This window comes from Passer domesticus, chromosome 24, assembly GCF_036417665.1.
Source record: "Passer domesticus isolate bPasDom1 chromosome 24, bPasDom1.hap1, whole genome shotgun sequence".
In the NCBI taxonomy this organism is placed as follows: domain Eukaryota; kingdom Metazoa; phylum Chordata; class Aves; order Passeriformes; family Passeridae; genus Passer; species Passer domesticus.
The window spans coordinates 3876686-3899904 of record NC_087497.1 but is presented as its reverse complement, the minus strand read 5'-3'; the positions used below and the strand labels follow the sequence as shown (position 1 = coordinate 3899904).

At 49.4% G+C, this 23219-nt stretch overlaps 1 protein-coding gene and 1 long non-coding RNA gene across 3 annotated transcripts in view; both read right to left on the bottom strand.

Annotated features, from left to right (window-relative positions):
- The window catches only part of GRIK3 (glutamate ionotropic receptor kainate type subunit 3), a 116657-nt gene that overhangs the window by 9474 nt on the left and 83964 nt on the right, over window positions 1-23219 (bottom strand). For both annotated transcript variants that reach the window (XM_064398689.1, XM_064398688.1), the window contains exons 9-13: window positions 22752-22865; window positions 20031-20234; window positions 11064-11287; window positions 4965-5083; window positions 2968-3185 (exon numbers count right to left, since the gene is read on the bottom strand). In XM_064398689.1, coding sequence (XP_064254759.1) covers window positions 2968-3185; window positions 4965-5083; window positions 11064-11287; window positions 20031-20234; window positions 22752-22865 — 879 coding nt within the window. The remainder of the gene's footprint in view (window positions 1-2967; window positions 3186-4964; window positions 5084-11063; window positions 11288-20030; window positions 20235-22751; window positions 22866-23219) is intronic.
- On the bottom strand, window positions 12732-18830 carry LOC135285924 (uncharacterized). The gene is made up of 2 exons (XR_010350546.1): window positions 17268-18830; window positions 12732-17185 (listed from the first exon to the last, which is right to left on the bottom strand). It is a non-coding gene; the product is annotated as an uncharacterized LOC135285924 (long non-coding RNA).

Sequence of the window (23219 nt, the reverse complement as noted above, 5' to 3'; positions counted from 1 at the left end):
CCTTTAATAAGCAGTTCTGCAGGGCCAGTCACCCAAATCAATTAATGGAATCGTTTAGAGGAGCCCCTGCGAGGCATCTTGCCAAGACATATACGCTTTTTTATCAGCCAAATTGGCAAGAAAGGAACTTTCAGGCTTAAGATTTTCAATTCCAGCCTGTATGAAAAAATAAATTGATTTCCACCAACTGAAGATACTTAGTCTTGAGGATTTAACATTTCTGTATGAGTATCTCTGTACACACACACTCACACCCAGACTCCAAACTGCACTTGAGACCTGGCCTTCCATTCAGAGAGGCAGCATTCTCTGCAGGATGGGAAGGATTTATGAGTTATAATCAACTCTAGATGCTGTTCCTAAATTAATTGATCAGTGTTTATTCCTGTAACTCAATCTGCATTGCCAGGGAGTAAACAGCTCCTCAGAAGTTCTTTTTATGAAGTCAGAATGTGCCAATATGGTTGGTAAAGCTCTCTTTTCTTCTCTCTCTTGGTTTGCTCGGCTGCACGGGGCCAAATTTTGTGGGAGCAGCATCCCTGGCTGTGGGGCTGTCCCAGAGGGGTCTGGGTTCCACTGGGACATTCTGCAGTGTCCCTGGGGAGCTCTGCACAAGCTCTCAGGCTGAGCACAGCTCAGTGCTTTGGGATCCATCTCATGGAGCAGCGTGCAAGGTGTTCACCTTCCTCTTCCTCCCGTTGTCCATTCTCCCAGGATCAGGGGGTGCTCTCCTCCTGCACTCCTGGGGGATCCAGCGTGGGCAGGGTGGGCCCTGACAGAGGGGCTGCAGGGCCTGGGGTGCTCAGGATTGGTGTGTGCAGCTTGGAGCTGATTTAACAGGGGGAAAGGAAGGAAGGAGTGAGACCCTGCTGTGAGGGGAGAAGCCACACAAAGAGCCAGGCAGCAATTTGGGCCAAGTATAGCTAAATACACTAAATATTTAGATAATCCACGGGGCAGGTGAGATCCTCGTGGTGTGCTGCCTTTTGTCCCAGCAGGGACAGTGTGCTCAGAGCTGCTGGGTGCTCAGGCTCTGGATCTGCAGGAGTGCTTCAGGAGCCCTGGCTGGTGGGGGCTGTCTCTGCTGGAGCCCCCTGGAGCAGGGCAGAGCAAGGCAGGGCAGCCAGGTGCTGTTCTTCCAGTGGCACCCATCCGAGGGAGGGTGGATCCTCAGGAGCTCTGTGCTGTGACAGGCGTCCCCATGGAGGTGGCACTGACAGAGCAGCTGAACCAAACCCACCACAGGAATTACCCAGCTGAGAACAAAGACCTTGTTGGGGCTGGGACAAATCCTGTCTCTCCCAAGTCCCTGTGTGCAGGAAGGACAAGTGAGCAGAGCTTCCCACGTGGGAGCTCCCCCTGCTCCAGTAATGGAAATGCTTGTCAGAAGGGACATTCCTGAGAATTCATCTCCATACAACAGTGATAATAAAAAGGAAAAGGAAAATACTCTGCATCAATAAACCATGCCAAGGCCGTTAGAAGCCTGAAGTACGGTTCTGATGGATAATGATACGAAGCAATAAATATACTGTGTCCTGATGATTGTTAAAAGAGACAGTTTCCTTTTATTCCCATATAAAACTCGTACTGGAAAGCGCAGTTAACACTCACAGTTACAGCCTGCCTTTCCCTGCTGGCTGTTCCAGGGTTTTATGGCTTTGGAAAACACCACCACACATCTGCCTGTGCCATGGACAGAGCTGCACGGAGCAGCTCCATGGCAGGAGGCAAACTGGGCATTCTCAAAATCACTAAAGATCAAAGCACCCCCTCTGTGGTTCTTTATCAACCTCTGCTGCTGCCTGTCAGAGTCAGGACAGATCCAGGCAGGACAGTGGCTTCTCAGCCACATCAGAGCCAAGAGAAGTTGCATGGGAACAATGCTCCCTCTGTTATTAAAATCCAGCATATTGCCTTCCTTTAATGAGTCTTGCCAATTAAACTGCTGAGGCCTCATCAAGCTGCCATCACCCTGTGCCTGCTCAAATCTTGCAGGACCAGGCACTAAGTGCTTGGTAAAGCCTGAACTGTGCTAGTCACATCTATTTCTTTCTGCATTAGGGTGGTGGAAGGGGAAGGAGCCAGAGGTGTTGGGCAGCCAGCTCCCATTCCTGAGCCAAAGCCTGGGATCTTCCTTTGGGCCTCTTTCCTTGCCAGGGTGATAATTCCTTAATCACCCTTCATTTCTATCCCTTTATTCTCTCTCTTTTCAAACTGGGTTTTTACAGGCCAGCAGTGGTTTTAAAGGTCATTTTACATCTCTCAGTTTCTTTCTATTTTTGAGGCTATGGAATCTGACTGACTTCTGAATTTAATTATGCTTTAAATAGACAAAATTAATGCAATTGGATTGTGATGCACTGGTACTGTTACCTTGCCCTGGATCTCAGAGGTTAATAAAACTGGATTACATTGATATGAATACCTGAAGGACAAGAAAGATATTTCAGCTGTAAAAAAATACAGTCAGGGAGGGCACTTTGCAACATCTGTCCAGCTGTGGGCTTCATTTGGGCTCTCCTCTGTCCCTCTAGGCTGGCTGGGTCAGCCTGGGGCTCCATGGGGCTGTGCTGCCAGAGGCAAGGAAGAAGCTGGATGGCTCAGATGTAGAAATTGGGAAGGTGCTTTAAGGAATGTAAGATTTCTCTGCGGGGCTTTAATACAAGCTTCACTTTGGCACCTGCTACGTTTTTAGAGTGTCCGAGCCAATATGGGGTAGAGCCTGCAAAAGTGTAAAATCAGTTTAATTTTGTACCTGTGACTTCAGTTAACAACAGGGAGGGGGATTTAGCCTTGGTGGGACTCAGGTGAGTGACAATCTCAGTCTGGGCAAGATGTGAGACCAAAAGAAGCTGCAAGAAGGAGCAGCAGGGGCGGCTTGGGGGGATTTCTGTCTTTGGATCTTGGTCCTGGCTCCCGTTGGCATCTCTGCCTGGAAGGCAGAAAGCCTCTGCCTGGTCTCACCTTGAAGAAGGTCATGGTAGCTCCATCCTTCACTGCTCCATACTCTATTTTTGTCTGCTTTGCCAAGTCATCTGCCGAGTCGATGGGGGACTCCATCCTCTCCACGGTCAGGAAGGCCGCAAGGTTGGCCGTGTAGGACGAGATGATAATTAGGGTGAAGAACCACCATATGCCACCAATGATCCGTGTAGACAGGGCTTTGGGCATCAGCTCCGAGCCTGGGGGGGACAGGGGAAGGAGGGCAGAGGAAATAGAGGGAAAGAACCCATTTTATATATCCATACACATATTTTATATACATATATATATGTGTGTGTGTGTGATCAGGTTTCACTGTCAAAACTGTTACAGCCATGCAATTAAAGCCAACTGGTTTTGAGGCAAATTACCCAGACATCTTGCATGCAAGGATATCAGTAGGGTTTTTGTAGCATTTGCAGAAAAACCCTCTTCCTTGATTACTGACCTTGGGTACAGTGCCCAATTTACAGGAAACATCCAAACTGAAGTAATTAACTGGGCTGCTTTTATGAGATTTAAATAGCAAGCTATTTATGAACTTTTATGAGTGTTTTGTTCTGCCATTTAAAAAGGGCTTTGCTTTTATACAGATTATTTTCAAAAGACTCACTCTGGGGAGTGTGTTCAAATACACAAGGTTTAAAAAAAATCAAACACCAAGAGAAAGGAACTATCAGGGTCCAGGGCTTTGAATGCCACTCAGAAATGGGGAAGCAGGAGATGTTACAGCATGAAAGGTGTAGTGGGTCTGGAATGACTTATTGAGCAGACATGAAGGGCTAAATGGGTTGTGCTATTTTTGTAATCACCCAAAACACCTTTTAAAGCCAGGCAAGAGCTTTGGGCTTGAAACAGCTGTGCTCAGAGGATTTATCAGCCTGGAAAGTGCAACAAAGATTGGGCTTTGCAAAGCAATTTTAGACAGTGTGGCATCAAAGCAGAGCATGGGGTGTAGTTTTCCTCCCTTCAGAGTGCAGCAAGGAGACACCAGGAAGAGGAGGAGTCCTGGATGTTGAGGGTGCTTTGGTTCTCCTCAAGATCCTGCTTCTTCCCTCTTCCATCTCCGGCCCTTTGATGCATTGGATGCTGTGACATCAGTCTGCCTTTGAAATATTTTTCTTCTCAGATGCAGAATTGAGTTAAAAAGAATATAGCTCTTTTCATTTATCAGCATCTGATAAGAGAGATGATTCATCCTGCTAAACCGTCTTGCTGGGAACTGTCACTGTCCATGAGGGCAGCTGAGATCCAGGAGGAATCTCTATTACAGGCAGCAGTGGAGCTCAGAGCAGCTCTGTGCTTGCCACTGAGCCGAGGCTGTGCTTCTTTTGCTCTCTGGATATAACCACTGATACATGGTAAATTAAAGTGTGACAAATGTTTGACATTTTCCACTTCTTTCTATTCCTGGGTTTTCTGCAATTAGATCGCAGCTGAATTTCGTTCCTTATTCAGAGCTGCTCCCAAGCTCCCCCCCTGCTGCCTTCCGAACAGATTTATTCTGTTCATTGCATCTCTCTATTCCATTCACTCACAGGGGTGTGATCCCATCCCTGTCCCATTTCTGGGGTCCCTGTGACCCTGGTGGCTCACAGCAGTGCCACTGGCAGATCTCCTGAGGGGATGCTGGGCACAGGCTCCAGGGCAGCTCCTCCAGGCTGGGGAATCTCACACTGCTCAGAATGACCAGGGGAGGGGAAAAATGGGGATGGAGCAGAGGGCAAGGCACCCTGTCTGCTGGAGAAGTTGATTTAGAACAGAGAGAGAGCCAGGTCAGAGATCCTGAAACTGAACAAATGGTTTGAATGAACAGAAATAGGAATTTGCAGAGTCCGTGGGACGTGGGGCAATGAAGCAGCTGAGGGAGATGAAGGCAGTGCTCCTCCTTGGAGCCGCAGGGCCAGGAGGTGCTGGGAGGTTGCTACCAAAAGAAATTTTTAATTGAAAAAGCCCCAAGAGCAGGTGGGTGCCCTTACCTTGCTGCATCAGCGCTCCCATCCCGAACCAGAAGCTGTTCAGGAGGGTGAAGTTGTTCTCCACGATGTCCGAGCCTGGATTGCAGGGGTGGGCATCATACCACTCGTATGGGCTGAACCTGCAGCACACAGGGAAACAGAGTCCTGATGATGCCTTGAGGGGCTCCTAGGACACAGGCTAGTCAGTTTTAAGATAATAAAGTGGGTTTTTATTAAATGCCTTCAACAGATACACCCTGGGCAGCCAAAGCCTTCCAGAGGCTGCACCCAAAATGGACAATGGTCATGAATTTTTCATTCAGTTATGACTTTGGTCCATTTGCCTATTAGGGGTTAATCCTTAATTACAGCTTCAGGTAATGAAGTGACATACCCCCAGTTTGCTCCCCACTTTTGCTTATACTTGTCAGGGCCTGAGGCTGTAGGGTGTCCTTGGTTCTCAGGCCTCAAGTGATTGTTTTGTCTGACCAAAATGTGAAGACATAATACTTTATATAGAGTTATGCACGAATGCAGCACAGGATTTGAAAAATAGAAAGGCTAAAATCCTAAGGCATCAGTTAGTTGAGATGTGGCAGGACAAGACTCTAAAGGAACTGGAAAAAAGGAGTCTCAATGCCTCTGGTGCTGCTGTGCAGGGGCTGCTGACCCTCTGGTGCACAGCTTTATAGAGAAAAAACCAAATTCAGCCCAAGTCACCCACACAGCCGTAAGTCTGTGTCCTGCATTCTGGAGAGCAGAGACCTGGGAAGCCAAATCCTCCTGAGGTGTCTCAGATGGCTTCCCCAGAGCCTTTGGTCACTTGGGATCATCTTTTCAATATCGTGTCCTACAACAGCACCTGGAGCATGTGATGGTGGGATGGGATGGGTTCCAGACACAAAATATCTTGTATGCAACAGTTCAAAAATGTGGGAAAAAATGGCATTTTTGGTTGACTAAGGAGAAGCCTTGGTCATTCTGCAGTAGTAGCAGGGACAAACTGGTATTTTAGGATATTCTAATGCACATGGGAATCAGGGTGGGATTTATGTCACTGAGAGGTAGAATCTTCCACCATCCTCACAAGCAGGTGTTTGGCCCAGTCAGGGCACTGGCAGAACACTGGAATGTGGTGGCAGTTTGCCACTTATTCCCTGTGTATTTCCAAGGATACCCCTGCAATTCTTGAGCAAGACTGAGGGAATTTCCTAGGAATATCTCTGCAAATTCTGCCCAAGATTGGCAGGCAAGCACTGCTGGGAATGAGCTCGTTTAGCCAGGATCTGGGGAGGATGCTAAACAGGAGAGATGTTAATATTTTTAGAGCTGTTTATTTACATTTTCTGAGAGTCCCAAATTTTGCAGAGATTAAATTAAAAACATAATTGGTATAATTGCTTTTGAACCAGGCATTAATTATCATCTCCGCTTCCTTCTGGAATCCCTGGAGATTCACAACAGCCCCTTCTCAAAGCCCAGCCCACAGCCTGTATCAGGAGATGTTTCCCTCTGTAATTCTCCACCAGATGCGCCACCACCCAAGGAGAGGGCTCGTGGCTCCATTCCAGGGTGGCCTCGCTCAGACAGTTGCATTTGTTTGGAGAAGGGCCCCAGATCCCTGCCAGGAGCCTCCTGGCACTGAATCCTGCCCTGGGCACGTGTCAGTGCAGAGCTGTGGTGCTGGCAGCGCCAAGCATGGGAGGAGACGGGGGGAAAACCATCCCTGAGGATGGACAGGGCACAGCCCACGCTCCTGTGGCTTTGGAAAAGATTACCTGGGCACAGCTGTGCCACTTTTTGCTCCTGTTTTCCACTCAAGGTACAGTGCAATGAGCTCTCCTTTCCTCCCTGGTTTATCTCACCTTCCTGCAGCACCCTGGGCTGGGTTTGGGGTGTGGAGCCTTGCTCAGGCTGCACCTGGCATTGCTGCTTGTTCATCCAGGTGATGTTGGGCTCTCCTTGCTGCTCACCCTCCTCTGCTCTCTGAATCAGAGGAAATCAGCAAGGAAACAAGAACCTGGCTGAACTCAGACCTGGCTTTACATGCTGCTTATTCCTTAGAACTTGCTATAGATTCACACCAGAGGCAGATAAAGGATGGTGTCTTGGTCCTTTCTGTCAGATAAAGCCAGAGTTCAGGAATTAGATTAAAACTTTCTTGGGCTGCCAATGAAAGACTATGAAAAAGAAAGGGAGTGGGTAAGATCAATGAGCCTGGCAAGATGACACGCTGGAGAACTTCAAGGTCTGAGTGAAAACCTACTGGTGCAGCTCAAATGACAGAGAAATATTCAGAAATCTGCAAAGCAGCAACAGCCTCCAGTGCTTGAGCAGAGAAACCATTAGTGGAAGCAAGAGGTAATGAAGGAAGGAGGGAGAGGAGCCCATTGACCCCAGAGCTCAAATCAGTGGGGAACTCAGGACCCTCCGTGGCTGTCTTCCCTCATCCTCACATGCACTGTGGGTCTGAGAAATATTTCATCAAAAACGAGCATCATTCTCCTGTCTCTTTCAGCTTTTTGGGTGGGAAATTGAAGCACTTGGAAGAAATTTAAAAGATCTAACACAAAATACTTTTGAGTCTAAATTGCGTCTCCAGAGAAATTTTAAATGGATGACCCAGACTGTTGCATTTGCAGGGAATGTCCTGACAAAGGCAGGAATGATGCATCTGACTCCATGTTCTCAGAAGGCTAATTTATTATTTTATGATACTATATTATACTAAAAAATACTATACTAAAGAATACTATAGTAAAGAGTAGAGAAAGGGTACTTACAGAATGCTAAAAAGATAATAATGAAAACTTGTGACTCTTTCCAGAGTCCTGACACAGCCTGGCACCAATTGGCCAAAGAGTGAAAACAACTCACAGCAGAACCCAATGAAACAATCACCTGTGGGTAAACAATCTCCAACCACATTCCACATGAGCACAACACAGGAGAATTAAATGAGATAAGAATTGTTTTCCTTTTTGTGTGATGTCTCTTAGCTTCCCAGGAGAAAAACCCTGGGTGAAGGGATTTTTCCAGAGAATGTGAATGCCACACCAGACCTCGCTGCAATTAGGATGAAGATTAAACCAACCCACCCACCCTGCCACACAGCCAGAGGGGTTGGGTGTAATTTGGAGGCTGTGTGAGCCCCAGGACAGGTGCCAGCCTGGCACCAGAGCCTCCAGACACAGCATCTGACAGAGCCATGGGGACAGCCAGTGCTGCTGGCTCCCTGGGGATGGGGGTTGGGAGCAGGGGCTCCATCAATAGCGAAGAAAGGCTGATTAAAATGACAGATGAACCAAATCCATCCTTTGCCTGCCTCTAAATAGTTCCTGAGTCTGTTTTAAGTGGCATTGACCTATGGTTATGGCATGAGCAGAGGGCTCTGGTGCCTAGTTCAGAAGAGTCATGTCTCTGAATTAAAGCTTTTCTATTTTGATTGTGGTTTTCCGCTGAGAATTGGATTTCAGAGGTCTTGCTGGGGTCAAAAGCAGATATTGTTTCCATGACTTCTGAATGCAATAAATATTTTCCCTGTGAAATGTCTTGCCTTCCATCTCTATGTGTTAAAAGACCATTCCTGCAGAATTTTAATTACTCCGAATACTTGGTGTTATTTGAAAGAATAGGATGACAGAAGAAATGTCAGGAGCAAAATGTGAAGAATAAACTGTAATTGCAATATTTTATGTGTTGAATTTAGTCCAAAAAATAGCCTGATAGGGAAAAATTGTTCTGTAACATCGTAATTGCTGTGATGGAGTGAGATGCTGAGGTTCATTTCAGAATAAAACCTGAGACAAAGCCACAGTTCTTCAGGTTTTCATCCCTCAACATCAGCCAAAAGCCAGGCAACACTGCCATGCTAGGACAGACATCCCTGTTTGTGCAAAGTGGTGCCTGGGGGACTTGACATCAGGGCCTGCCCCAGCATTTCCTCCAGCCCTTCTGCAGCATTTCACATGCAGATACAATTTGCGCATTTAACATGCTTTGAAAGTGGGATCTGGACAATTTGGGCTGGATTTGGTCATTATGAAGCTGGGAAAAATAAGCTCCAAAATGTAAAATTGTGTTTGGATTGTCACTGCAGGGCACAGGAGCAGGCTGGTGCCATTGAAGCCAGTGGTGTTGTTGGAGCCAAGGGCTGTCAGCCCCCACAGGATTTTCCTTCTCATGGTTACCTTGGGTCCACATCCCCAGAGGAGATTCTTGTGCTGCTGAGAGCACCTGGCTGTCCCTGACAGGGCTGGGTGGGCAAAAACAAGGCAGGAAGGGAATTGCAGCTGCAGTCTGGATCAGGGAGGGCCCTCCACATCCTGTGAGAGGAAAGCTGTGAGTGCTGACAGTCTGGTCAGGGAGAAAGTCAGATAAACTTTCCCAGGCATTGTTCTTGGGGAGCTTTGAGAAAGCTCAGAGAAAGAATTAAAATAATATTTAATCTTTGCAGCTGGTGTTTTGAACTTGTTCACTTGTAAGGTGTGTACAAGAAGGGTGTTCCTAATTAGCCAGTGAGGTGAGGGGTGTTGATTGAGGACCAATCAGGTCCAGCTTTCTTGGAACAGTCTATAAAAGGATGTGACATCTAATAAACTTCACTATTGCCTTCTGAGAAGACCTTGGAGTCTGTGTCACTCCATTCAGCTGTCCCTAATCCAATAGTGACAGAAAACAAATGTCCAGCTGTGTCCCCATGCAGAGGAGGGACCAGAGGATGTACCTGCCTTGCCACGCATGTTTAACATGCTTTGAAAGTGGGGTCTGGACAATCTGGGCTGGATCTGGCCATTATGAGCAGGAAAAAACAAGCTCCTAATGTGAGCACTGCAGGTGCTCACAGCGCTCACGGCCAGCTCACTCTGCTGCTCTGTGTAATTAGGATATGACAGAGTGAACACAGGAAATCTGCTCTAAATGCCCCCCTGGACTGAGGGGTGCTGAAAATTGTAGATTTGTTGTACCATCAGGGTTAATGGAGGCTGCTTGCTCCAGTTCTGTAGCTGATCTTTCCTTTGACTCTCTAAGGAGATGAGGGAGGAATGTTTCTGATGGATGCTCCCAGGAAGGTGTAGCACAGCAGGCCTTGGGGAAGAGGGTCTGCATGGACCCCCAGACCAAAACGGGGAGGGTTCTGAAATACCCACTGGTATAAATTCAGCTGGAAATAAGGAGAAATGAGCATCAAAGTGTAGAGTGGGCTGAGGAATCTTTCGTGGACGAGGTGTTTATGCAAAATATTCCAGTGAGGGCTGTGTGTGGTCATGGAGGGCGCCTGCCTGCAGGAGGGGGAAAGTGCTTTGTTTTGATTTGAATAGGTGGGATCATGGATTGAGAGCAACCCTGGACTGTGGCTCATCAAAGGCCCTGTGGAATTAACAAGACATGCAAATGTATGCAAATGTTGCCTTTAAACATAGAGGATTTAAACATGCTAATTAGATGCATATTAATTTTGTAAACAGACACATTGTCTGATCCGTAGCAACGGCTTCTCCATTCTTTTGATATAGGGAAGGGTTTGTGTGAGCTTTACAGAGATAGAAGGGGGAATGGTGGGGGAGATGGGAGATCAGGTCCCAGCAGAGGCTGGGAAGGGTGTGAGCAGTGAGCATGAATGGGCAATGACACAGAGATACTTCTCTTCATACACCAGGAGGTGCTGACAAGATGGGAAGGCTGCAAAACTTCTGAAATAATAAAATTATTTCATGCTGTGAGTGTGTGAAAGTGAGCAGCCAGCCCATGGTGATGGGCCAGAGGGGATCTGAGGGGTGAAAAAGGTTTGGTGCTGCAGCTCCCTGCCACCCTGTTCTTCTAAGTTCTTCTGAGCCTTCTGATGTTTACATTCTTGTAATGAACTTTCTCACACATTTTATGTAAATAATTAATTGTTTTACATTCCTTTCTGGAGGAGGAGAAACTTGATGGACTGTTGGTTTGTCCAGTGTCATTGGAGAGGTGGCACTGTCACCCTCCAAACCACTGTCACTTTTAAAAATCTATAAATGTTGGGAGTCAGAAATTAAACTCCCCTTCTTTTACCTTGGAGGTTCCAGTGTGCATGTCATTTTATTTTATATCCTAGAGTGACAGCTGCCAGCAGGGCCCCCTTACCTGGCTATGACAAAGAGCACACAGCTGACCCCCAGGTAGGCAAGGAGGATGTACATCCAGATGTCAGGAGAGAGAGGGTTGAGGAAGGAGAACACGCTGGGGTTGGTCCCGTTGGGCTTCCTGTAGAGGATGCTGACCCCCAGGGTCATGAAGGGCTTGGAGAAGTCGATGGCTTTCTCCCGGACATGAGTGATGGTCAGAGGAGCCACGGCCAGGTCAGCTTTCTGCAAACAGCACAGAGGGAGGGACACAGGCAGGGAGAAAAGAGTTACAGAGGTGCTTCCATCCCCTTGGAGACACCACAGCGCTCACACAGCAGAAACAGGCCAAAATCCCCCAAAGTGCAGCCCTGGGGTTCCCCCCTGCTGTGGCACATGTGGTACATGTTTGCTGAGAAATACAGATGTGGGGGCACAGGTTTTTTGCTGTGAAATACAGATGTTGGAGTACAGTGTTTGCTGTAAAGTACAGATGTTTCTGGTACAGTGCTGTGAAATACAGATGTTGGGGGTACAATGTTCACTGTAAAATACAGCACAGCCAAATGGAGGTAACAGCCTCTGCAGCTTCTGCCCCGATGTGATGAGCTCCTCTGAAACGGTCAGAAAAATCAGATTTTACTGAGTTCTAAAGTGTCAGTGGCCCTTTTCTTGCTCCTCACCACAAGACTCTAAAACAGTGAGTAGGCTGTGTGCAGAGCCTGCTGCTGGCAGCAGTGGTTTGTTTTTGTTGTTGTTGTTGTCCTTGCTTTCATTTGTTGTTGTCCTGCTTTCACGCTGATGCAAGAGGAGAGGAGGGTGAGGATGGAGCTGCAGGGAGCCATACTGTGGCAGTGTGAGGTAAGAGGTTCTATTTCTTTTCCCTCCGTCATTTCATGAGCTTGAGGGGCTCAGTCTCAGGCAGGAGTGCTTGGTGCCTGGGGGTGGAGGGAGGGAGGTGTGCAGGCGAGACCCTCTGAGGAAACACTCTTTAATGATGGACTCCTCAGCCCATCCTGCTGGAGTGCTCTGAGCTCCCTGAAGAATTTCAGCTGAGCATATTCTTTATCCTGACAGCTTGTATGAATTGTGTTTGTTTCTATTATTTCTGTTATTTACTAATTTGTGTTAATTCAATGAGCAACCACATTCACCCTCTTTCTGTTGGGTAAGAGATGCATTCATTCCTCTCACTAAACATTCATCCAGGTTCTTAAAAGCCAGAAGTAAACACGTCCAAGGTTTCCTCAATATCACCCTCCTTGCCTGAGCTTTGCAAATCATTCTTTGAGATTGTGAACTTCTGAGGAAACACAGACACATAAATTACAGCTCTGAAGTTGAGCAGAACCTCCCCCCATGCCAGAAGCCCCGGCGAGATTTATTTAACATCTGGTTCTGAAAATTAAAATTCTAAATTACCCATGAGTGATAATTACCTAGAGATACAGTAGATTTGTCATTATTCATGGACTTTAAATCAATACTGGCTGGAACATACTTTGCTTCAGCAGGAACTGGGGGTTCACTGTAGGAACCAGAGCAGATCTCTGGCCTGTGCTGGGGGTAAAGGTTGTGGTAAAGGTTTCATTTGACCTTGCCAATCTGTGATCAAGTCAGTGCAATATTTATAAATAGAGGAATCTGGGTGTTATATTGTAGGAAGAGTCTCTACATGAGCTTTTGTCCATTTACACACGTGTGTGTGTGTGTGTGTGTGTGTGTGTGTGTGTGTGTGTGTGTGTGTAAGGGATCCCTCCAACGAGTGCAGCCTTAGAGCTCCTGAACAGAGGCATTCAGGAATGATGTAACAAGGGTAAAAATGAAAGAGAGCCATGTTTTTTCTTCTAACATGGCTCTCCTGCTGCGCCCTGCTTTCCTTTGGTTTCCTTTCCTTCTCATTTTCCAGATGGAAATACATTTTTACATCAGCCTGGTACAGGAAAGCTTCATTTTGGCGTTTGTGAAAAGCTGTGGAAAATGGGGACAATATTTTGCCAGTGAGCCCCTTGTGCCAGCTGTGGCTGTGGTGACAGGGACAGAAGCTGAAGGGGGTTGGAGGTGGCATTGGTGGCTGCCCAGCCTGAGCTGGAGATGTTGTTCTGCATCCTGGGGACCGTCCTGGCAGGTTTGGAGCTTGGCTGCTCCCACCACCTTCCAGCGCACCTGGAAATTTTGGCTTCGTGCTCCGCACAGTCACAAGGCAGAAATGGCAAAAGAAATGCAGCATTTTCCCTCCTCCATCACTTCTGTGTGGGTGTCCTGACTCACCAGGGAAAGGCAAAGAAGATGTTGAAGGACTTGGCTATGGGTTTTTCTGAAGGAGGGAGCAAATGTTCTGTGGTCAGAGCTCGCTGGCAATGGCCAGGCTGAGGGAGCCTCAGCCAAATTTGTCAGAACAATAACAGTGAGCTAAAGAACAGCCTGGAGTTTGTGCTTTGCCACAGAAAATGAAGAGAGAGAACTCTGCATGGATGCCCAGGGATCCAACTGCTTTTAGAGCTGAAATAAAATTTTACTGTGTGGCTCCAGCAGCTCCTGTGATGTGCTCCCAGCCCAGTGTCCTTGCAGGGAATGTCACATTCAGGCAGGACAGAGCAGGGATTCTGGAGCCTGGCTGGGGTGTGTCCTGAGCAATTACAGCCAGCACAGGGCTGCACTTCCATATCCTTTTTATCAATGCAGATTTTTCTGAAGGTGGCCTCTAATTAAGGCTTTGCTGACAGAGAGGATCTAAATCAAACCCACCAAGGGTGAAGCTTTGATTTGTTGTGCTCTGACATTCCAAACTGGGCAGTCAATTACCAGACTCTGGCTGCTTCCTTTACTCAGCCCTGGCTCTTGTGCTGTTGCAGTCAGGTGGATTTTATTAAAGATGAGGAATTAGAGCAAGTGCCAGTGGTTTAAAGACCCTTGTCCAGCAAAACCACTTAAGCCTGCACCTCTGTTTTACTGGAGCTCACACGTCTTCCAAGTCCTGTCCCTGTTCTTAAGTGTTCTGCTGAATTGAGGCCAAAAAGATGAATTCTGCCAAGGCAGCTACACATCAAATGCAGACACTTCTCCAACACACCTCCAAGGGTTTGGATCTCCTCATTCACCCAGTTCCAGCGTTTCACTTGGCTGGAGCAGCTGTGAGTTCACGGGGTGTTCAGCACAGGGATGGTGGTATTTGCTGCAGAGATACTTGGTTTTCGTCAGAAAATGCCAAGTCTTATCTCCAAGTTCTCATTTATCAGGGAGATGTGGCCTGTGGGTCAGGACAGCTCTTGTGCAGCCGTGGGAATCCTGCAGTGCCTGACCTCAGCCAGAGCCAAGCCGTGGGCAGTGGCTGGTCATGGAGGAGCCCATGAACAGCATAAGCACCAAGATAAATATTTATTCGGGAAAAGAAGCTGCCTCTGTGCTTATTTTGCCAATCTGCGTTAGGTATTTACATAAACTAATCATGTGTGTGTTGCCTGAGAGACAGAAATAGTGTGTGTGTGTGTTTTACTGATTTAATTGTTACCCAGGTCTGGCACTGTCATCCCTCAGTGTCTCTTGCCACTGCCAGCACTGGGGCTCCTTCCTTGGGCCCTGTCTCTGCTTCCTACTCTCCTAGCTTGGCTGCTGTGCCCTGCTCCTGCTCCCTGGGGTGTGCTGGGCTCACACCTGAGCTCCCTGCACCTTTCCCTGCAGAGCAGCCTGGCTGTCCTGGGGATGAAGATGGGGCAGCCGGGCTCTGCTGCAGCTCAGAGAGGAGGGGCTGCTGCTGGGGCAGGGGTGGGGGTCTCTGTGAGAGCCCCGTGCCTGCCCAGGGGCAGGGAAGCACTCACAGGAGCAGGGATGCTCAAGGAGAGCAGGGTCAGTGCTGAGTGTCTGACTCCAGCTCTTAACAGTTGCTCTTGCAATCTCACTATTTGGACATCGTTTTTGTCAATGGGTTTATTCAATACTGGGGTGAATTAAGAACAGAAAAACCCAGGTTTTTTTTTTAATTGGCAGGAAAAACCCAGCTGTGAGCTGAAGGGGAGGAATGAGGGCCATGAGGTCCTGTTGGGGCTTTATAATCTTCACTTTAAGAATGATCTCCAGCATCGGAACTGCCATTAATTGTACCTGAGGGATGTGGAGGCTGGAGGATTCAGGTGAGAATGGCCCTGCTGTGAGAAACAAGCCCTATCCTACGGATTCCTGGCAAGTGAAGCAGCCAGCAAGGGGCAGGAACACCTGCTGAGCACACAGAGAACCTGAACTCCCAACACACAGATCCTTCACCTGGATCCCTGAGTATGACCCAGTCATGAATCCACCCAGCAGTGATCTGAGCACAAAAGGAAAAGCTCTTCTGGTTTATTTCCATCCTGTCCCTGAGTATGACCCAGTCATGAATCCACCCAACAGTGATGTGAGGACAAAAGGAAAAGCTCTTCTGGTTTATTTCCATCCTGTCCCTGAGTATGACCCAGTCATGAATCCACCCAGCAGTGATCTGAGCACAAAAGGAAAAGCTCTTCTGGTTTATTTCCATCCTGTCCCCAGCACTGAGGTCCTGCAGTGTCTGAACACAAGGTGGAGGACACTTCATCCAATTAAATTGTTTGCTCCCTGTCCCTGGCCCAGTGACATCCAAATGAAGCCCCAGATGATGACACATGAGATGAAACATCCACCAGTGCAGAGCATTAATGGGGAGCTGGCAGTGTGATGCTATGTGCACTTCTGCCAGAATTTACTGTCAGAAAATGCCCACTTATTGTGGAATTGTTAAATCAGCTGTCAGGAGTCATCCTAAGGATGGATATTACAAGTCCTCCACAGTTCCCATTGGCAGGGATTTCCATCAGAAACCCCAGTATTTGCCACATCTCTTTTATTCCCACCCGAAGTTTCAGATTGAATGGCAATGTGATGTGCACTGTGGCAGCAGAAGACAAGTTTTATTTGTGAACAAGTTTGTGCAAAATGTCCAGAACAACTCATTCTGCTGGTTTTATGGGATTCTGCCCACAAACAACAGGGAAGATTTGCAGGCATTGCTTTGCCAGACAACTGGAATTTATAAATCAGAACGGATGGGCCACGGTGTGCAATGGAGCTTTGCTTGTATCAGTAATAATTTCTATGAATAAACATCAATAGCAGTTCACTGTTGCTGAAAGGAGGAGGTCTGGCACTTGTCAGGCTCCCTGTTTGTTATGAATAAAGGGCTCAGGAGCTTCTCTGCATCGCCTGGGCTCCCCAGACCTCCCTGAATACCTGAGTTCAGCTCTCGTGGCCCTTCTGATCAAGGCTCCTCTGTGGGAATGGCCAGAGGGGTGACAATAAGCAGTAGGCTGAGGTTACTTCTCCAGGGAATGAACTGAACTCCTCAAATCAGGGACTTTTTGTGCTGAGGATGAGCAGCAGATGAAAGGCAGCGGGGCAGGGCTGCTGCATGCAGCTGCACGAGGCTGTTGTCTCTGGATCTGCTACTGGGGACCTGTCAGAGACAGGGTCGTGCTGGGGCTGCTCTGATTGCTGTTGCTTTTCCTGTTTATGCTTAAGGCCAGACTAGAAACACAGGGATTTTACAAAGGATCATAGCCCGAGGCATCCCTGCCTGTGGCCAGGCATGTCTGGATCTGAGAGAGCAGAGGGGGAGGATTCGTGACTGCGTCAAGCTCACAGTGCTCACTGTGTAAACACCTGTCCTAGCACGTGATTTACCTTTGGGGGCCAACTTTTGGGGATTTACCCCTTTGGTAACAGCACCTTTGTCCCCCAGACACTGTGTCATGCACCTACCCTCACCCAGCTCCTCTGAGGGCATCTCCAGCCCAGTGCAGGCCACCCCAGGGGACAGGTGCCCTTGCTTTGCCCATCTCCTCCTCTCCAAATTTCAGCCTCAGCTGAGTTGGAATATTTCTGGTACACAGAATCTGCTGCTTCCACAGCTCCCAGACCCTCTGAGCAACAATAATGACCATTTTAGCCTCTCACCTCACCCCAGGAGCACTCCCTGCTCTGCACAGGTCATTCAGGGAGCCCACACCAGCTCAGCCCACCTGTGTCACAGCAGCCCAGGGGCTAAGGGGGTCTTCAGCAATGCAATGGCTTTCTGCACTGAATTAATCCTGACCTGGATTATTACCCTGAATTCTGCACTGAATTAATCCTGACCTGGATTATTACCCTGAATTCTGCACTGAATTAATCCTGACCTGGATTGTTACCCTGAATTCTGCACTGAATTAATCCTGACCTGGGTATTTGGACCTCACAAAATCCTGCCTGCTTTATGCTCCCACCTGAATGATTCCAATTTGTTTATGAGAAGGAGACACTGAACACAGAGTAAAGCCAGCTCAGATATCAGACTCTGGATGTGGGCAGCCCTGTTTTCATCACTGCAGCGTGATTTGAAGTCTCTAACACTTTTCCTCCTGGGTGTGAAATAAGCTTGATCTGGCCTGTTGCAGTGTCCATGGGTTGTGCCTTTCCCCACACCACGGGAAGATGCTGCTGAGGAAGGGTCCATCTGGCTGCAATTTCACTTTTGAAGGCTTTATATAAACACTGCTATAAAAAGCAATGACATGCTGATAAAGGAGCTAATGGCTTCATGTGGGGTCTGGGCAGTGTCCCTGCAGGCACATGCTCAGCCATGCAGGGCAGGGCACAGAGCTGCATCTCAGAGTTAAGAACACAACTTGCAAGAAGAGGAGGTTTGGCCTTTTCCTGCTGTTTGGCCCTTTCCTGCTGCTGTGTGTTGATTTGCTTTTCAGATAGTTACCCAAGAAATACCACAATGCAGGTTTGACCATGAATTTTGTGTTATTTAATGAGATTGCTCCTCAAACCTCCTTCTTGTCTATCTCAGGTAGCTTCAGGAATGGCTGAAGCCTCTTGAGAGCCTTGTGGTGTTTTGCAGGACAGAGGAAGTGACATGGTTTGGGCTAAATGACCATAATTCGTTGACCACAGCTTTGGGAATGGCTGAAGTCTCCTGAGAGCCTTGTGGTGTTTTGCAGGACACTGGAAGTGGCATGGTTTGGGCTGAATGACTGACTGGCTTCTATTCCCTTGGGAGGGATTTGCTCCTTGTGAGCCCTGCAGTGCAGTGAGAGCTCCAGAGCCCATTCCCAGCAGTGAGAGAGCTCCAGAGGCTGCTCCCAGCACTGAGTGAGCCCCAGAGCCCAATCCCAGCATGGAGAGAGCTCCAGAGCCCAATCCCAGCAGTGAGAGAGCCCCAGAAACCATTCCCAGCAGTGGGAGAGCTCCAGAGCCCATTCCCAGCACTGGGTGATCTCCAGAGCTGCTCCCAGCAGTGATAGAGCTCCAAAGCCCATTCCCAGCACTGAAAGAGCTCCAGAGCCCATTCCCAGCACTGGGTGATCTCCAGAGGCTGCTCCCAGCACTGAAAGAGCTCCAGAGCCCATTCCCAGCAGTGAGTGAGCCCCAGAGCCTGCTCCCAGCAGCGGGGCCAGGCAGAGGAGCCGTGTCCCGAGGGGCTCTGCCAAGGGGCACAGCTGCCACTCGGTGTCAGCTCTGATCTGTGTCACACACATCACTCAGAGCAGCAGAGCTTCCTCTGGGACACTGCCACTCGTCTAGCTCGGCAGGGCTGTTGTGTAAGAGGCTCTAAAATCTGTGTTTTGAGCTGCACGGAGTTTTCCAGAAGGAAAAGCACCAAGGCAGGTTTGCAGAGCTCCCCCATGAGATGGAGTCCTGCTCCCAGGGCTGTCCTTGCCTGCCCTTGCTGCTCTCCTGCTCCCTGGGCCAGGCCAGCTGAGGCCTGCCATGCTTGTCACAAACTGATTGTCACTTTGTCCCTATAAAAGGACATAATAATTATCATCTGCATTTTACAGATGGAGGAAGCAGTGCACAGAAGCAACTTGTCCAATGTCATTTAGGGCAGAGAGAGCAGATCTGGAAGGCCAGCCCAGCTCCTGAGCCACTCCTCACTCTCCACACACCACAGTGACTCACCCAGCAAACTCATTCTTCTCCCATGAATGGTAAGAGCATCACAGCTCTATGAGGGATTATTTTTGTGTCTTTGCTGCTCAGGCTGTGCATTCAGAATGCAGCCAGGACCTGGAGGTGGTCAAGGGCTGCCCCACTTGAGCAGGACCTCAGGAGGAGAGCGCTCTGCACTGCCTGCACTGCTGCCTGTGCAGCAGAGAGCAGCCATTCTTTTTGTCCTTAGCTTTTCTTCCAGAGGCCTTCTCTGGGAATCAGATATTCATAAAAACACCAGCTTTCCTCACCTCTGTAACTGGGCCCTTGGGATCACAGGATGTGCTGGAGGCAAGATATCTAATTAGGAAACAGAGCAAGCTCTGGCCGCGAGTGGCGGTTTCAGACGCGGCGACGCTTTGGCGGCTGCGGGAGCAAAGCTGCTGCTACAACAGGTTCCCTGGGGCTTAAAGGGCTCCTGGAAGTGGCCATGGAAGGAGAAGCACAGCTGCTGTGTGGCAGAGGGAGCTCCGTGTCCCAAGAGATTTTAGCAAATAAGTTGCTTTTATGGGAAATAAAAAATGAAAGTGTCCAGGGCACAGCTGCTCCCGCAGTCTGGATGTCTCCAGTGGGCTGGGCTGTGTCTGGGGCATGCCTGGGCTCCCCAGGCTGCACTGGTGCTGTGCCCTGGTTTATGTTTGTCCCCGGGGGTGACAGCAGCTCATGCTGCCAGCCCAGCACAGCCCATGTGCCCCAGGCCCAGGGGAAGCCTCTGTCCTTTGCACACACCCAGCCTGTGTCCCACCGTGGGACAGGCTGTGCCTGGACCCACAGAGCCTATTCTGTGCTGGGAGAACGGCCCTTTTCAGGAATTCCAAATTAATATTTGGAAGAGCCAGACACAGGGATATTCTGGCAACCAGTGTGACAAGGAGCCAGGCGGGGTCAGGAGCTCCAGCATTCCAGGCCAGCGAGAAATGGCACCTGTCCCACCCCAGAGAGCCAGCCCAGGGACAGCTCCAGGGACAGCCAGCCCTCGGCAGCCACCCACGGGCTCACTCACGTGGTCGATGAGCTCCTTGATCATGCCATTCCACTGGCCCTTCTCATCCTGTGCCCCGTATTTGCCGTCCTCCACCAGGCGGATCTCGTAGGAGAAGCCCAGGATGATGGCCAGCTCCTTCAGCAGGTCGATGCAGTAGCCCTCGAAGCGGTCGTTCCCGAACAGGGCGGTGTCGGACTTACGGAACATGACAAAGGGCTCCTCCTGCACAGGAAAAGCAAAAAGTCCCAGTTCAGGGTCAGCTGGAGGCAAGGCCACCTCTGCAGGTCAGCCGGAGCCGCCAGGCACGGCTCTCCAGGCAGGGCTGGCACTGTGACATGTTGGGAATAAATTAACTTTGCACAGCGCATCAGCTAATTAGCAACCTTGTTTACCCCACAAAATTTAATTTTGTCTCTTCTGAGCAGCCAACTGTTTTCCATTTGGTAGGATTTCAGGGAGAAAAATAACCATTTCATGCTCTGAAAATGAAGTGTTAGAAACAGCAAAAGAGGGGGAGGACAAACTCACCCCCGCGCCCTGCACACGGTACCTGCCATTCACCACAGGCTGATGGGTGAAATTCAGGGTGAGGGAGCTGTGCATGGCTGGGGCCACCCCAAAACCTCCCCACTCAGCTCTCTGGCACTCCTCTGTGCTGGCACTGCCTGGTGGACACTGCCCTGCTGCTGCCCAGGGAAACTTTGGCTGTGTGCTGCACTTCTGGCTGCCTGGGGGTGACCCATAGCTGAGCTCCAGCACAGGGGACAGGAGCTAAAGCAGTGACCTGTGGGTCCTCCCCTCGAGCAGGGGCTGGCAGGTGAAGCCACCCAGAGGAGTCCAGCATCCTTTGGTGCCTCTCAGGCTTGGGCAGCCACCGAGGACGAGGAACACTGGGGAGCCTGAGGGAAAAACGCGTGGAGGACAGAGGGAAATGGAAAAGGGGGTGGGCAGCAGGCAAGAGCTGGAAGGCAAGAGGAGGGTGAGGTACATCCAGCGAGTCCCTGGCTCAAACTGGGGGTGTCTGCAGGGCTCCTGTCCTTGCTGTGGGGTGGCCAGAGAGGAATGGTGAGGGAGGGCTACGCTTTGTGCTGGCAAACACCCTCTGTGATTTTGCACAGGCATGGGGGGCTTGAAGAGGTGGGAGGGCAAGTCTGGAGCCCTCATTGGAGCCCTGTCACAGTGCCTGGCTTGGTAGGGCATGGATGCCCTGCCCAGGGGTGCTCTGAGGAGGGGGCTCTGGTAGTGCTGTCTCTGCCCACCTGGCAGCCCCCAGCTCTGCCCTGGGGCTCTGTGCTCCCACGGAGGGGCAGGGGGTGCCCCTTTGGCCCAGCAGCAGGGTCAGGAGGGGACGTGGCAGCGCACGAAGCCCCATTTGCAGAGTTCTAAAGCCCAGCTGATCACATCACGCCCATGGAGTTTGGCTTGGCACGCGCAGCTCGGCTCAATCCTGCGCTCCCCCGCCGCCTCCTCGGCGTTCTGCTCTGGAATTAGTGCTTTGTTTGTGAATCAGCTGAATCTATGGATCTGGATATAAATATGCTGGCTCCAGAGCAGCCATAAAGCACTATTAATTTTGGGAAGCGCTGTAGGGATTACATACATATTTAACAGCCGAAGCACTGAACATTAGGACGCCACTCGCTTCAGTAATGTATCTCCAGGTCTCAAACATTTCCTAGGGGGTAATTCTGAACTCTGTGAACCACTTATTCACGGACTATTTCACAATTTATTACTGAAAATAGCCAGACATCCAATTCACAAGCTCTCTCAGTTTGCTAATCGATTTCTCAGTGAAGGTGCCCTCAATTTCATAACTTCACAGTTCCCATATTGCTTGGGGAGAGCGGCACTGGCTGCTGGGGTAATATTTCTCTTCCAACAAGTCACTGCAATATGAGCAAAAGGGGAAAAAATAGCCTTTCATGCTTTTTCTTTTAAAGGCTCCTCCTATGGCTCTTCTCTCGTCATTTACAGCAGTGCAGAACTACAAAGGGGTGTTGCAAATGCAAATAACATCCAGGGCTCTATTTTATGTTTCAGACTCCAGCAAACGCAGTGCAATCACTGCAGAACTCAGGCCTGAGCTCATTCCCTCCTCCCCTGGGCACAGGGATCCAGGACAGCCCTGGTTCCAAGGTGGAAAGTCCGTCGCACGTGTGCAGGCCCATGGAGTGGCACAATTAATGGGAACTGATATCACCCCGAGCCTTATGTAATTCGTACGTGCTCACAGAGCTGGAGATGGAAATTCTGCCTGAGAAAAGCCTGTCAAAGGCAGATGGCTGACAGTCCCCTCCTGGCTCCATCGTTTTGCATTATGCCGTGGCCTTTGAGGCATGGTGGGTACCATGGCCTGGACCCAGACAATTCCACAGCCATGGAAATGTTTAATGGGAAAAATGTCATGTGGTGGATGGGAAGTTCGTTAGGAGGAGTGGCTGATTGGCAAGGAAAGCTGCTGCAGCATCTGTCTGTGGCTTATGTTCAGCTCCCACCCTGCTAACCCCTTGCTGAGTGATACAAGACCTTTGGTTCCAGCCCATTGCCCCAGACCAAGTGTCCCCTGTCTCTGTTCCTCTCTGGGCACCTTGGTCCCATTCCTTTTATGATACAAATCCACCCTATATCCTGTCCCATCCCTTTAAGAGGCACTGGGATGCTGGGACCTTTCAGAGACATTGGAGATCCCTGGGACACCCCTGGGGTTCAGGGGGAAGGACAGTGACAGTCCCCTACCAGCACCGTGGTGACAATCAGAGATCTGTTGCTCAGCGAGTCCGTGACGTTGGGCCCTCGTCCTTTGGAGATTTCTGTGATGTTCAAACCATCTGAAGGGCTCCATGCTCCAACCTGAAAGGAAGCAGAGCAACACAGTGAACACCCATCTCCAATTCCCCAATCCCTACCTGCATTCCTCAATCCCTACATTGCATTCCTCACTTGTTCCCAGCATCCTACTGGCCTGGAAAAGAGAACTTTCTTCTTTTGTCTGTAGCAAAACTGGAATTACCATAAATTAACCCTTCAGCTGCAGGTCAGTCCAGTGGCACATGTTCCACAATCCCTGTGCTGCTGCAGTGGATGAAGACTGTGGGGACTGGAATTTAGGGGCTGAATGAATGAACAATTTGCAAAGGCACCGCATAGAGCAGCAATCAAACCACACTAAAGAGTCAAATCTGGGCAAGGATAAAGCACAACGAA